Raw genomic sequence first — 16,115 nt, 5'->3', positions numbered from 1 at the left:
CTCACAGGGTCCCCTACTTGTTATCTGCCACCTCTCAAAGGGTCCCCTACTTGTTATCTGCCACCTCTCACAGGGTCCCCTACTTGTTATCTGCCACCTCTCAAAGGGTCCCCTACTTGTTATCTGTCACCTCTCAAAGGGTCCCCTACTTTTTATCTGCCACCTCTCACAGGGCCCCCTACTTGTTATCTGCCACCTCTCACAGGGCCCCCTACTTGTTATCTGCCACCTCTCACAGGGCCCCCTACTTGTTATCTGCCACCTCTCACAGGGCCCCCTACTTGTTATCTGCCACCTCTCAAAGGGCCCCCTACTTGTTATCTGCCACCTCTCAAAGGGCCCCCTACTTGTTATCTGCCACCTCTCACAGGGCCCCCTACTTGTTATCTGCCACCTCTCACAGGGCCCCCTACTTGTTATCTGCCACCTCTCACAGGGCCCCCTACTTGTTATCTGCCACCTCTCACAGGGCCCCCTACTTGTTATCTGCCACCTCTCACAGGGCCCCCTACTTGTTATCTGCCACCTCTCACAGGGCCCCCTACTTGTTATCTGCCACCTCTCACAGGGTCCCCTACTTGTTATCTGCCACCTCTCAAAGGGTCCCACTACTTGTTATCTAACACTTCTCAAAGGGTCCCACTACTTGTTATCTACCACCTTTTAAAGGGTCCCACTACTTATTTACCACCTATTAAAAGGTCCCACTACTTATTATCTACCGCCTTACAAAGGGTCCATCTACTTGTTATCTACCGCCTCTCAAAGGGTCCATCTACTTGTTATTTACCACCTCTCAAAGGGTCCCCTACTTGTTTTCTACCACCTCTTAAAGGGTCTAGGTAATTGTTATCTACCACCTCTTAAAGGGTTCCACTACTTGTGAACAACCTCTCAAAGGGTCTCGGTACTTGTTATCGGTTGTAGGTGTGCTCAGATATGGCATGAGACTTTTTTGGCCGCCAGGTCAAATGTGACATTAGGCTGCATGTAATTACAGCCAAATGGCGCTTGTGGCCAGTAGATGGGCGGCTGAACTGCTCGACAAAGGAACTGTTCAGTTGTCTGTGGAAGGGACCTAAATTATTTCACAGTGCTGTCAGTATGACATGTTTTTAGACACGGAGAGGTGAATGGGCAGCTTACAGGGGAAGTGCACAGGGAAGATTTCAACAGTAAACAGCAGGGCTGTGGAGTCGGTCCAAAAATCCACCGACTCACAGACTCCTCAGTTTAGGATTCCACCGACTCCGAGTCCTCGACTCCGACTCCTTTAATTTGCATATTACAATTTTGTTGATTAAAAGTATGTAACATGAAATTCGTCTCTTAACTGCCAACGCTTAGGAATTTTACAAGACAACTGAAGTGAGAAGGATATGTAGACTACTATATTTATTCCCTTTAGACTAAAACTAGTCCTTAACTAGGCAAGAGTACTTGTAAAAGGTACAAACCGGAACAAAGAACATCTATCAGGCCCTAGGCAATGTAAGTGTGGGTACATGTAAGAATGATGTGCAGGTACTCTGCAGGGGAATGAGGAGATTCTTCCTCTATTACACATTCTTCATGCACAATCTGAACAAGGTTTATGGGTGACAGACAACACCTCTGTGTTTAATGTGCACAGCATTCTCAGTGGATTCCCTGCAGCTCTGTGGGGAGTGCATATGTAGAGTATAGTACTACTGTGTAACAAAGTAAACCTGAGACAGATGAAATTAAAGTTTTATACATACCTGGGACTTCCTCCAGCCGCCTTCAGGATAATCAGTCCCTCGTTGTCCTCCTCCACCACCTGGATCTTCTGCTATGAGTCCAGGTACTTGAGCCAGTCGGGTGTAGTGCGCATGCACACACTCCGCCGCCAGGAGCATACTACACCTGTGCAGCACTATTGCGCAGGTGCAGAATGTTCCTGGCTGTGGGAGCGGCATGCGGCCGGACAGCGCTGACTGGCTGAATTACCAGGACTCATAGCAGAAGATCCGGGTGGTGGAGGACAGCGAGGGACTGATTAGCCTGAAGGGGGCTGGAGGAAGCCCCAGGTATGTATAAAACTTTACTTTTCATCCGTCTCAGGTACCCTTTAATTTGTAGTCACCAAACCAAATTTTAACAACATATCAAATTATTTGATTTCATCAGCAAAGGGAGTGCATACATTTGCATAAATCAGCATCAATGCAGAATTATTTCCATCTCATTGACCATCTCTATTAGTGACACGGCTGCACATCAGGCTCTATACTTACAGCATAGATGTTATTTAGTGTATATATAAGAGATTCCTGTGTACACATCATATATACAGTCACAATCAGATATTGATCTGACCTTAAAAATACGGGGACTGCTTTATTGAAGCAGCACAAGTAACTAATTTTGATTGGTTTATTTCATTTTTGTGGACTAAGCACAGCTATTACTGTATATATACATTATTTTTAATGACTTATCTGAGAAATAGAACATTTTATCATATTTTCTATTTTAATTACAGTTACAAATTCATTAGGAGTCGGAATCGGAGTCGGTGCATTTTTTCCCGACTCCGACTCCAGGCACCCAAAATTGCCCGACTCCACGACTCCGACTCCACAGCCCTGGTTAACAGTTTCTCAATTCTGGTCCGATAGGCAGGCTACAGCTAGTGAAATATGGAGTTTCCCCCTGGAATATAGAGAGTACCAAAGCTGTGTAATTTTCCAAAGCAGCTGAATAAAATTAACTTGGAAGGCAAACAAGTTTATATATACTTATTTAATCTGGTCTTTTTGGCGGCTCATTTGGAGTTCTGGTTTCATATGCGTATTCACCTAGGATATTAAAGGGAACCTAAACTGAGAAGGATATGAATTTTTCCTTTTAAAATAATACCAGTTGCCTGACTCTGCTGCTGATCCTGTGTCTCTAATACTTTTAGGCACAGCCCCTGAACAAGCATGCAGATCAGGTGCTCTGACTGAAGTCAGACTGGATTAGCTGCATGCTTGTTTCAGGTGTGTGATTCAGCCACTACTGCAGCCACAGAGATCAGCTGGACTGCCGGGCAACTGGTATTGTTTAACAGGAAACATCCATATCATTCTCAGTTAAGGTTCCCTTTAAAACTGAGCTATAAGTGAATATTGTAAAAAAAAAAAAAAAGAAAAAAAAAGAGCAATTTTATTCCTGATGTTATTTTCACTACAGTTCCTCTTTGAAGAGGAACTGTAGTGAAAATTATATAATGAATAAAATTGCTTTTTTTTTACAATATTCATTTATAAATGATTTGGTTAGTGTTTGCCCATTGTAAAATCTTTCCTTTACCCGATTTACATTCTGAAATGTATCACTGGTGGTGACATCTTTAGTTCTGCCAGGTGATCTGTACAGAATGTTCATTACTGAGAGTTCTATGCACAGAGGGAGATTTTGCCTTCTAGGCAGTTGGAAAAAGGCGTTATTTCCCACAATGCAACAAGGTTTACAGACCATCACACTGTGGGAGGGGTTTCACCACAATATCAGCCACACAGACCCCCCTGATGATCTGTTTGAGAAAAGGTAAAGATTAATTGAGGGAAAGGGGGTATCAGCTAATCAAGTTCAATCAGCAGTAGTGAGGGACGAAGACACTTCAGGAGCTGGAAGAAGCCCCAGGTTAAGTAAAAAAAAGCATATGCTTATTTCACCTCACAACTCCTTTAAAAGGAAAAATAAATATGGCAGCCTTTTTGTATCTCTCACCTCGGATTCCTTTTAAGAAGTAATGCTGCCTAGTTTTTAGATCTTTAGAAGCATCTGCACTGCTGTGTAATATCATGGCATGACCTGAGAGAAGTGTGTGATGGCATAAGGTGGAGATCAAGTACCGGTGAATGAACCTATCTACTATTGTTACAAAGGACTGGGGAGGATAGTAAAAAGCTTCTTACATGTTGGGAACTTCAAAAGAAAACCAGAGGATGAGCATGGCAGATTAGAAACTAGAATATACAGGAAGAGCTCCTCAGTGGCACCTCAGTATCACTCTATTAAAAGGGACTGTAAATGCACTTTGCTGCATACGAAGCACGTCAGCGTTACGGGTGCATGTTGTGAAGATTAGCGCTTCCATTCCTGCTGGACATTTAGTCTATGGTGTATGGAAGAGGTCACAATGTGTATGCAAATATTAGATTGTAAATGTCAGAGGCAACGTACCTGTAAACCCAGGAAGATGCAGAGATACCAAGGCGGCACGTCCTCCACGGTGTAAATCATGTCCATCCGCTGCCGATCCATGCTTCCCATGCTGTCCAGTGTCTCTGACAGCGAGCTCTGCAGGAAATCAGGAATACGAGGATTAGTAAAACATGCCTGATGAGTGAACAGGTCATTTTCTGTTGACGGGATTCCTATTCTTGGACACACACGCATTACTAAGTGTACCTGGACTGGCATATTATTTACTGGCGTTATACATTGAACGCGATCATTTTGGATATAGGGCCTGTACACCTGCAAAGTCTATCTCAGTACAGTGTATTTGTGTACAGAACAACATTAGAACCAACTTTTCGGGTACCTTTAATTTTCATGTACAATATACAGTAAACGTTGGATAAGTTTATGAAACGCTGATCCTATATACTAAACAAAGGATGTAATTATGCACAGATGCACCAGCGCAGGCACACCACAACCACACCGCCGCCCAAAGCCTGTGCGCACACACGCCACAACCACTGCAGACCACACTGACTAAGCCACTGCCCGCAGCACGAACGTCACAAAGTGCAAGATTCAGGGGATGAGAACACGTAAAGCTCGCATTCCACCACCGCTCAGAACTCCAGTGCCAATAACTTCAATGCCACCAGGGCTGTGGAGTCAGAGTCGAGGAGTCGGAGCAATTTTTGGGCACTGGAACAACTTTTGGGTACTGGAGCAATTTTTGGGTACTGGAGCAATTTTTGGGTACTGGTGGAGTCCGAGTTGGTTTCATAAACTGAGGAGTCGGCTGATTTTTGTACTGACTCCAAAGCCCCGAACGTCACAATGCCAGCAGTGTTCTCTAGTCCACAGTGCCATTAGTCAGTGTTCTCTACTCCACAGTGCCAGCAGATTTGCCATTCTTTTGAGAATCGCGGACGTCACTGCTGTTATAATAACCTAAAAAATCATCAAAACCAACCATTTATCCTCTCCACAGCCTTTTCCAACACCAAAAATTGAACCTCCCTGAATAAAACACAAAATACCTGGTGAAAGATCCCTAGTGACATTGTGCAGTGTCTTCCAGCAAGAGGTCATATAGCAAATAAAGAGTTGGCACAGCACGCGCTTCAGCAATAAACTGCTGACACCTGCAGCATTTGTACCTTTATTCTCCAATAATACAAACTTATTCCAGAAGCCAGTGGTCTGCCAACATCCATGGTGGGCTGATTCTTTTGCTATACGATAAATTATTGTGCAGAGGTGGTGAACCTGCTGGAAGACCGACCTCGGCTGACGGCATCTTGGAACCAGTTTATCACATATAAACCATTTATCATGAGGCCTGCAGTGCTTCCAGGAGGCCCTGTAGTGCCTAATGCTAGGTACACACCATACAATTTTCTGGCAGATTCACCTGCCAGATCGACTATTTCCAACAAGTCCTATCTGCTTTCCGGTCGATTTTCCGTTCGCTTCTATGGAAAATAAACCGGAAATCAGATCAGACCTGTTGGAAATAGTCGATCTGGCAGGTAAATCTGCCAGAAAATTGTATCGTGTGTACCTAAAAGTCGGAGGGAGGTGTCAGGAAGTCGTGTGCACTGCTGTCCCACACTGATTGTGGGATGAAAGTGGGGGCTTGGGGAATACACTGATGCCTTTAGGAAATGGTTAACACCGTGTACAACCTTATTTGACATACTTGTATAGTTCCTCTATTTCTACAATTGTTATTATAACTATGTTCCTTATATGCACCATGGGGCGGTCATGAAAAGTACAATAAAGTGACAATAGAGTGCTTGGATCTTGGCACAATGGATTGTAAGAGGCTGGCCCCTAACCGCCTTCTCTCTAGTGTACATTTCTGTGTGTGAAGTTGAGGACTTTGTTATGTAAATGAATTTACTTGGGGGAAGGAGGCAGAGCACAATTCAATAAGTGAGGAGTTATTAAAAATAAATAGGAGACTTTTAAGCAACCTGTCCAACACCACCACAGCTAGTGGTAGTCCTTGCCTTTGCATGTGACTTTTACCCCTTGCCAAGTGCCTAGCCTTATTCCTGACCTTCCACCTAAGCCCGACAAGAGAGTTAATTTTCCTGGCATGCAGTGTCCCAGAGTAGCCTCTAGGTGTTACATAAAGCAATGAGGCAGAGTAACATGTCAAACATATACCGTATTTTTCAGACTAAGACGCTCCTGACCATAATACACACCTTGGTTTAGAGGACATAAACCAAGGGGAAAAAAAATATACTAAACCTGGTGCATCCATGGTGAAGGGGCATCTTGTGGCTTATGCCCCCTGTACTGTTTGTGTCTACCTGTGCTGTCCTCTGTCCCCCTTGTGTGCCCCATGTTCCACCTCTGTCCTTGTGTCTTCCTCTATGCCCCTTTGTGTCCTCCGTTTGTCCCCCTGTGTCCTCCTCTGCATGGGCACAGTACAGGGAGTCCACAACATTGCGGCGGGTTGGAGGTTTGTATTGGAAGGCGTTCACAAGTCAGGAACTTCCTGCATTTGGACTATAAGACGCAGTAACTTTCTTTCCCCACTTTTGGGGGAGAAAAAGTGAGTCTTCTAGTCCAAAAAATACAGTAATCTACAAATGTGTATGACATTGATTTGTAATTTCTAGTAAGCCTTTGTGACCATCACAGAGCAAAGCAAAATATAGTAGCCACACAAAAACACATTTTACTCACTACAGCTCAGCATAAGTCTAAATTGAACGAAGAAGAAAAAACAAATAGCACATAAATGTCAAATGTTATTCTACAATTACTTTTATAAGTTTGTACAATGTTCTTTTAGCAAGTCTGTTTCCTGTAATCAGGCAATAAAAACTTCTTCCCTATTTATTTTTTAATTATTATTAGGACTTTAGTGTGCTGTTCTAGGAAATTACAATTAACTCTGGAAGTATATGGGTTACAAGAACTCTGAGAATATACGGGACACAAGAAAGGACATATCCAGGATGTGATCCGGGTGATCAGACCATCCTAGAGATATAACTACATTAGGACTGGATTGGAGCGTGAACACCTGGGTAAAAGCAGATTATTGCTCCTCAAGGTTGTAGGGGACGTGACAAAACAGACTACTGATTTTTTTTAAGTTTTAAAATTACATTATTTTTCTTCTATCGGTCATAAACCTTTCCAGAACTTTATCTGTATTTTTTTTTAAAGCAGACCTTAATTTATGTTCTAAAAGACATGCAACAGCATAATGACCTTTAAAGAAAAACATTATTTGTAACAGCAGATACAAATCCTGACATAAATCTGCAGTTTCTACTTCCTTCTTTCATGGAAGCAGACATTTTGTTAATATCCTGTGCTTTCAAATGAGCCTATCTGCCGTGGCAGTCATGTGACACAGGGGAGAGATCAAATTACATCTTTTTATTAGACACAGATGAGGGGACATTAGACCGGCTAAACTCTCTAAATACATACAGGGTGCATTTATCAATTTTGCGTTTGTCATGTGCAAGAGTTCAGGTCCACTTTAATCAGCTTATGATGCACACTCAAGCTGTTTAAAAGGACACCCGAGGCAAAAATAAACGAATGAAATTAAAAATTGTATCTAACTTCCTTCTCCTAAAAATGACTTAAGATAATCCACAGTTGTATTTTAGGTTTAAGGGCTCGTCTCCACTAGTGCGGCGTGCGTCTCGCAGGCGCACACCGCACTGAGCCGGTGCACGGCTATGGGATTCGCAGCCTCCGTGGCGAAATCTGCGGGGGGTTCCGGGCGAATCGCTCCCGCAAGCCATTCCGCCGCGGCGCCGTCATCCCCTATGGCAGAGTTTCCCCGTGCGAATGATGTGCGGGGAAACTCTGCAGAATCGCGGCGAAATCGCCCTAGTGGAAACGGGCCCTAAATCTACTTTTTAAAGTTTTAACTGTTTTATTGTTTTTGCTCAATGACACATTCATTGAAGTATGGCAGAGCTAAAATCTATGAACTATTGACCTTTTTATCTCTTCCCTGCTCTCAGTAGCCATTTTCTGCTAGAAGTGTTTTATAGTTGGAATTTCTTATCAGCGAGGGTCATTCTGTAGTCACTTCCTGTCTGAGTCAGGACTGAGTCAGCCACTTACACACCTGATATTTAACTCTTTCAGGCAGAGAAAGAAAAAAAGGAACACAGCATAGTTATGTGTGCGCTAGGCACTGTACATACCAATGTCTATCTAATCATGTCACATGCCACCTAGGGGTATCCTTTAAGTGATAGTAAAATCAAGTTTTTTACTTTGTGTAACGTACAAAACCAGTAGTCAAATGGTACTGCTAAGCATGGCCGTCAGATCTAAGGCAAGGCCACAAAAGCCAAGGACAAGGGCACCAGGGAAGCAAGAGGTGAGCAGTAAGCTGGCACACTCAGGAAGTTAAACTGGCAATCATGTAAAAACCACAGCGGTTAGAGACAAACAGTGGGCCTTCCTAAGTACATGGCTTAGACAAGGAACTGAGAAGAGAAGGTTTTCCTTTGTTATTTTTTTATTTAATCAAAGACTCAAAAATTGCTGGCAGTGCTAATGTGGTCTAAACCAGTAATGTGTTCAGGAATAAACGATTTGATCCATTTTTACAAACAAAAAAACCTTACATTTGTTCGCACACAGTCTTTCAACATAAGACGGTCACAATTTTCTCCAACAAAACCATTCACTATGGAGCACAATTTCTTTTCCACTCTGTGACCAACACTTATCAGAGCCTAATTAGACCAAAGTTAAAAGATCTAAAAATCAATAACTGATGCTAGGTACACAAGATACAATTTTCTGTTAGATTTACCTGCCAGATCTATTTTTTCCAACATCTCCAATTTTTTCCACGTGTCCTAAAGAGGCGTGACATTCTATGTCCAATTTTAATTCAGATCGATTTCCATTCACTTCTATGGAAATTGATTGGAAAATCGATCGAAATTCAGATCGGACATGTTGGAAAAAATTGATTTGGCAGGTATATCTAACAGAAAATTGTATGGTGTATACCTAGCATAACAGAAGAGGTCTGCCAGGAAGAGCAGTCCAACTTTCTCACACAATCAGATCCTAATAGTTTCTTCCCCAATGTTGCATTGGCCATATGAGAACAGAATAACCACCTGCTTAAGTGTACAACTCTGAAGCACCAATTACAAAACACACACGGAAGTCTAACTTAACATAGCAGGTCACACAACATGGACCCATGGTGAGTTGGGCATATAGGTGCTTTCACATCGGAGAGGAAAATAAACTGTGCGCCGTTTTTACACACATTTTTGTCTTGTGTGCAGAATATTGGCACAGGCCTCTTTTAGGCACTTTTCCTAACAATTCCCACCAGCACTTAACACTAGCCTTCCAATACTTGGCAATAAGACTAAACTTCACCTGCTCTGTCCTTATATCCTTTAACCATAAAAGGAAAACCTTAAGCTGAAATCTCTGTAGTTGAACTTCTGTCAAACAAAAAGTAGGGATGAAACCTGTGCAAAAACTACACCCCACGTAGAGCAAAAACCATACTTCACGTTTATTTTCCATTATTGGTACAGCACCAGCGTATTATGCACTACACTACATAAAACAGTGCCCTGCGCAAAGAGAGAAGTTCAATAAGAAATTGGTTCCTCTAATTCTTAGCGGAACTAAAACTGAACGAGGTAAAGCTGATCTGAGCCAAGTTCCAAGCTTTGTATCGTACATAAAGGTGGCCATGGCCAGAATGCAAACCACCTTTCTAAAGTAGATCATAAGAGTGTGAGTGACTATAGGGATAGTGGTGTGACTTGTTTAGTGTAAAGGGCTATAGAACACAACGCGTTGTAAAAGAATATATACAGTGGTTTGCAAAAGTATTCAGCCCCCTTGAAATTTTCCACATTTTGTCATAATACTGCCACAAAATTGAATCAATTTTATTAGAATTCCCTCTAAAAGACAAATACAAAGTGGAGTACACATGAGAAGTGGAACAAAAATTATACAGGATTCCAAACATTAAAAAAAAAATGCAAAGTGGGGTGTGCATAATTATTCAGCCCCGAGTGAATACTTTGTAGAACCAACTTTTGCTGCAATTACAGCTGCCAGTCTTTTAGGGTATGTCTCTATACCAGCTTTGCACATCTAGAGACTGAAATCCTTGCCCATTCTTCTTTGCAAAACAGCTCCAGCTCAGTCAGATTAGATGGACAGTGTTTGTGAACAGCAGTTTTCAGATCTTGCCACAGATTCTCAATTGGATTTAGATCTGGACTTTGACTGGGCCATGCTAACACATGGTTATGTTTTGTTTTAAACCATTCCATTGTTGCCCTGGCTTTATGTTTGGGGTCGTTGTCCTGCTGGAAGGTGAATCTCCGCCCTAGTCTCAAGTCTTTTGCAGACTCTAAGAGGTTTTCTTCCAAGATTGCCCTGGATTTGGCTCCATCCATCTTCCTATCAACTCTGACCAGCTTTCCTGTCCCTGCTGAAGAGAAGCACCCCCAGAGCATGATGCTGCCACCACCATATTTGATAGTGGAGATGGTGTGTTCCAAGTGATGTGCAGTGTTAGTTTTCCGCCACACATAGCGTTTTGCATTTTGGCCAAAAAGGTCCATTTTGGTCTCATCTGACCGGGGCATCTTCTTCCACATGTTTGCTGTGTCCCCCACATGGCTTGTGGCAAACTGCAAACTGGACTTCTTATGCTTTTCTGTTAACAATGGCTTTCTTCTTGCCACTCTTCCATAAAGGCCAACGTTGTGCAGTGCAAGACTAATAGTTGTCCTATGGACAGATTCCCCCACCTGAGCTGTAGATCTCTGCAGCTTGTCCAGAGTCACCATGGGCCTCTTGACTGCATTTCTGATCAGCGCTCTCCTTGTTCGGCCTGTGAGTTTAGGTGTATGGCCTTGTCTTGGTAGGTTTACAGTTGTGCCATACTCCTTCCATTTCTGAATGTTAGCTTGAACAGTGCTCCATGGGATGTCCAAAGCTTTGGAGATCTTTATGTAGCCTAAGCCTGCTTTAAATTTCTCAATAACTTTATCCCTGACCTGTCTGGGGTGTTCTTTGGACTTCATGGTGGTGTTGCTCCCAATATTCTCTTAGACAACCTCTGAGGCTGTCACAGAGCAGCTGTATTTGTACTGACATTAGATTACACACAGGTGCACTCTATTTAGTCATTAGCACTCATCAGGCAATGTCTATGGGCAACTGACTGCACTCAGACCAAAAGGGGCAGAATAATTACGCACACGCCACTTTGCAGTTATTTATTTGTAAAAAATGTTTGGAATCCTGTATGATTTTCGTTCCACTTCTCACATGTACACCACTTTGTATTGGTATTTCACATGGAATTACAATAAAATTGATTTATGTTTGTGGCAGTAATATGACAAAATGTGCAAACTTCAAGGGGACCGAATACTTTTGCAAACCACTGTAAATAGTAATAAATAAAGAGAGCAGAGAACTATTGTACACAGTGTGTTCTATGTTGCTAGCAACTTGACTCAAAGGACAAGCGACCCTCTGCCATTGCTTTCCCGCTGCCCAGAGCCATCCCGGTCAAAGGAGGCCAGAGATGCCTAGATCCTCCGACCCTGGATTCTCATCGTCGGCCATGTGGCTCCAGTCTCAACCCACTGGTAAAATGTATGGATTCAACTGGGGTTGCAGGACTTCAGACCCGCTGACCACTGCAAAAGAACCTCTGGATCCCCCCGATCTGCCACCAGTATGGACAAACTTTCAAAGAACTTCCTCTCCTCCCCCCCCCCCCCCCCCCCCAGTGGACCTGGCCCACATAGCACCTACTTACCGTGGAATAGTTAATCGCCGCAGATGGCAGCCCTGCCACACAGCATTTGGCCAACCATCTTAGACCTATTCTACCAACCAGGGCTGTGGTCTCGGTACAAAAATCATCCGACTCCTCAGTTTATTAAAACCACCGACTTCGACTCCAGGTACCCAAAATTGCTCTTGACTCCTCGACTCCGACGCCACAGCCCTGCTACTAACACCACTTCAAATATCCTTTGTTGCAAATAGAAATGAAGGAGGCACTCAACTGGCGTATAAACTTGCGTTTATCAGAATAGTAGCAAACACGACATGTTTCGGGGTTTCCCCCTTCAAGTGTACATGCAACCTCACCAACACAGCACCTTATGAACATCATTAGACCACACCCAAATTAAATGGGGGAGGACCATTAAAAACATAGTCAGTAGGGTAGATCTTGCAGAACGATGTGTTGAGATGCATAAACTCACAAGGAAAAGGGGTACTTTCCCGTGTATGAATTGTAATTGTTGTGGGGCGATCATCAAAGGGGATCATGTCAGTCACCCATACACAGGAGAAAGAATTAGAATTAATTCCATGTATACCTGCGATAGCACGTTTGTCGTGTATGCACTTAAATGCCCGTGTGGGCTCCTGTACGTGGGGAAGACGACAAGAGACGTCAAAACCAGAGTGCAGGAGCATAGAGGCTCCATTCGTGGATTCAAACCATCCGAATTGAGCAGCCATACGCCGGTGGGCAAACATTTTTTTGCTCGTGGACATGGTGTATCGCAGCTTAAGTGGATGGTGCTGGACCATGTACCCCCGCCAAAAAGAGGAGGAGACAGGGACAGATTACTGTTACAAAAAGAAGCACGGTGGATGAAGAAATTAGACACCATTGCGCCGAAAGGCATGAATGAAATGTTTAGTATGAAATGCTTCTTGTAGGTAAATGTCATTATGTTTCTCCCCTACAGGTTGTGATGAATGGTCATCGCTATGGTGGGTGGTGGAGGAGGGACATCTGTATCGGTGGTGCAGTGAGTCTATGCATTGCATGTTCAGTAAATTCTGTGTGTTAATAGGCATAGCCTAAATGTTGCTTACACTTATGTTCCCCAAGATGTTTAGTTGGGTAGACATTGGATTGTAGTGCCCAAAATGATGAACTTGGACTTACCTCGAGGGGTTAATTCAGAAGTTGATCAGCTGATTGAAGAGGAGGGTCTGTTAATTTGGGTGTGGTCTAATGATGTTCATAAGGTGCTGTGTTGGTGAGGTTGCATGTACACTTGAGGAAGGGGGAAACCCCGAAACATGTCGTGTTTGCTACTATTCTGATAAACGCAAGTTTATACGCCAGTTGAGTGCCTCCTTCATTTCTATTTGTATCTACCGTGGTGGAGTGGTGATCCGCAGAGGGATTGTGCACCGGCAGACCAGGTGTCATACCTGGAGTTGAAACCAAGCTCAGCAACCCCCTTGTTTACTGTATATCCTTTGTTGCAACATGTATTGCTGTTTTTATGAGTACTGTTTACCCTATGTGTATTCCACTGTGTCTAACCTGCACGTTTATATTGTGCGCTGTCTCCCACCCTGTATATGCCACAACCAATTCTGGATACAACTGCCTCCTGTACTTGGTGAAATAGGATTCTGATTCTGCCCGGACAGAATGACACACCTTTCAACAGGTAAGACATTTCACACATGCTATACTCTGTATAATTAGCTGGGTGCCTGGAGTTCAGCTTTTTATGGCTCATTAGCCTACAAGTCATTGACTGTGGGTTGCAGGTAAATGTAGGTGAAAGGGAGGAGGGGAAGGTGCAGGTCACAATGTAGGTGGAATTACCCTCTCCTCTACAAGGATGTACTGCCAAGTGTTACAAGGGCCACAATGCTGACCTACTAGAGGCTGATAAAAATACATTAAAGATTAACAAAAAAATAATTTTTGTTAAAGTGCAGCTGCATTGCCTTGTGGCGTCTGACTGATGAAGCCCTCAAGCAAATGACATTGGAATACCCTAAACAACCTTGTCTCGCTGGATTAAGACATTCTGTTCTCATTTTTTGATGTAACATTTACAATCAGTTTATGATTAGAATAAAGAGACAGCAGGATGTATGCTGGAATCCTTTTTTTCCTAGCAACATGAGCTACAGCTTGATGTAAAATCGTTCTGTGTACCATGTCCATACAACTCAGACAAACACTTTACTGAAACGTCCCGGTTTAACCTGCAGACGTCAATCCAAAGGCATCTGTGCATCGTACAAAGAAGAGCAAAGTGTGGCAGGCCAGACATCTGTGCACAAATCATCGCAGCACAGAAACAATGGGAGAAAAGTTGCTCAGATTAACCAAGCAAGGATTCTGCTGACGAACATGAATTTTCATTGGCTGCTCTTGGTAACAAATCAGCTAAACAAACATCATATAGACTGAAATGTTAATTGTGGCTTCACTGTCCCCCGGGAGGAATTTGGGTGCCAGTGGCGCACGATAAATATTGATTTTAGGCAGCAGGGTTATTGGCTGAGAAGGCTTTTAGCAGTGAAGATATTGGCAGACATTGTGGTGGGAGTCGGTTAGGCACAGATAGAGGGAGGGTTGAAGTTAAAATAGAGTTAGGTTTAACAATAGTAAAATATCAGTAAACATTACAGATATTCTATCAATGTATTATCCATTGATCAATCCGAAGACATAACAACAACATTTGTTTAGGAAATACGGTTAAAGTGAAATGAGCAGCATTTTTAAGCCCCAGTGCATCTTAATAGCACATTAACAATGTGGCTCATTACAAAAAATTCCATTCTACAGGTAGCCATACATCTAGCGATGATGGCCAGATTTGACCAAGAGACAAAATCTCTCTCTGATCGAATCTCATTAGAGAGAGATCTGTCAGCTGTCCATACACCGCAGGCCGATTCCCAATCAATTTCATACTGAAATCGATCCAAAATCAGCCTTGTGATGACGTATCAGACCGCCTCACCGCCCCGACACTATCCCCCTAATGTTAAGTGTCTTCTCCCACCACCCCCATTGACTTCAAACAGTTTAGAGAGTCGCACTTGATTACATTCACACCTTTCCCTGGATACATAAGGGCAGAGGCAGCTCCTTAGAATGCAGGACAGACCAGAACAAACTGCAGAAAAAAAGCTGCTTGAATCCCTCTAATGACTAACTTCTACAATGGTACTTTGCAAGCTTTCAAAACAAAGTTTCTTCATCAGGCATGATACCAAACTGTAGGATAACCAATCCAATTCCATATCATGCCTGCAGAAGAAACTGAACGTTTTGAAAGCTTGCAGAGTAATCTTGTTTTCATTAGTTAGTCATTAAAGGTATCACCTAAACAATTTTTTTGTTACATCTTTAGATTCTCCCTATGACGGACACGAACACACACAACTGGCTTTACCATTGACCAATAGTAGAATATCTGTAATTTTATTGATATTATTCTAGCTGTTATCCCCAATTACAACGGTGCCTTTTTTTAAATCGACACCTTGGCAGGTGCTCTTTTTATTTATCCAGTTGTCTCCATATTGGACTTGATAAATCCTCTACACTGACCACAGTTATCAGAAATGATGTCAGGCCCACGGGAATGAAATGTTCCTTTCACTGATTTGTCATTCAGGGATTTTCCAATATGCTGTAATGTGCTTCTGTGTGATAACAAGAGCTTGTGATATTCTGTGAGCAACGCTGCATGTGATGCTTAAATATTTTGAATGTCGTACGTTTGTTAGGCTACCTATGGCCAATGTACAGTCAGCTATACACAGGCAAGGAGCAGGAAGACTTCCAGGTCATGTGATTTGTCCTTAGTGCCTGCCCAGCGTACCTGCTTGTGCTATGGATAGAGGAGTGACAATGCTGCACTTATTAGCAATCCAGGCAAGACATCCAGCTTTACCAGCGGCTGTAGCCTGCACTGACCCTGCTTGCTCTCTTCTGAATCCCAGCATCTACCTAGCCTGTGTACACATTAGCTAAACACTTGAAAACTTAAAACTGTGGATTAGTAGTAACTTTTCCAGCTTGAATGATTACCATGTATTATTGTAGAAAGAGTTTG

General features: G+C 43.0%; 1 protein-coding gene across 4 annotated transcripts in view; it reads right to left on the bottom strand.

Moving 5' to 3' along the window:
- Window positions 1-16,115, bottom strand: part of SLC23A2 (solute carrier family 23 member 2) — a 275,407-nt gene that overhangs the window by 83,874 nt on the left and 175,418 nt on the right. For all 4 annotated transcript variants that reach the window (XM_068274816.1, XM_068274819.1, XM_068274817.1 and 1 more), the window contains one exon: window positions 4,195-4,311. In XM_068274816.1, the coding sequence (XP_068130917.1) occupies window positions 4,195-4,311 (117 nt within the window). The remainder of the gene's footprint in view (window positions 1-4,194; window positions 4,312-16,115) is intronic.

This window comes from Hyperolius riggenbachi, chromosome 3, assembly GCF_040937935.1.
Source record: "Hyperolius riggenbachi isolate aHypRig1 chromosome 3, aHypRig1.pri, whole genome shotgun sequence".
NCBI lineage: Eukaryota > Metazoa > Chordata > Amphibia > Anura > Hyperoliidae > Hyperolius > Hyperolius riggenbachi.
This window is presented reverse-complemented; position numbering and strand designations above follow the sequence as displayed.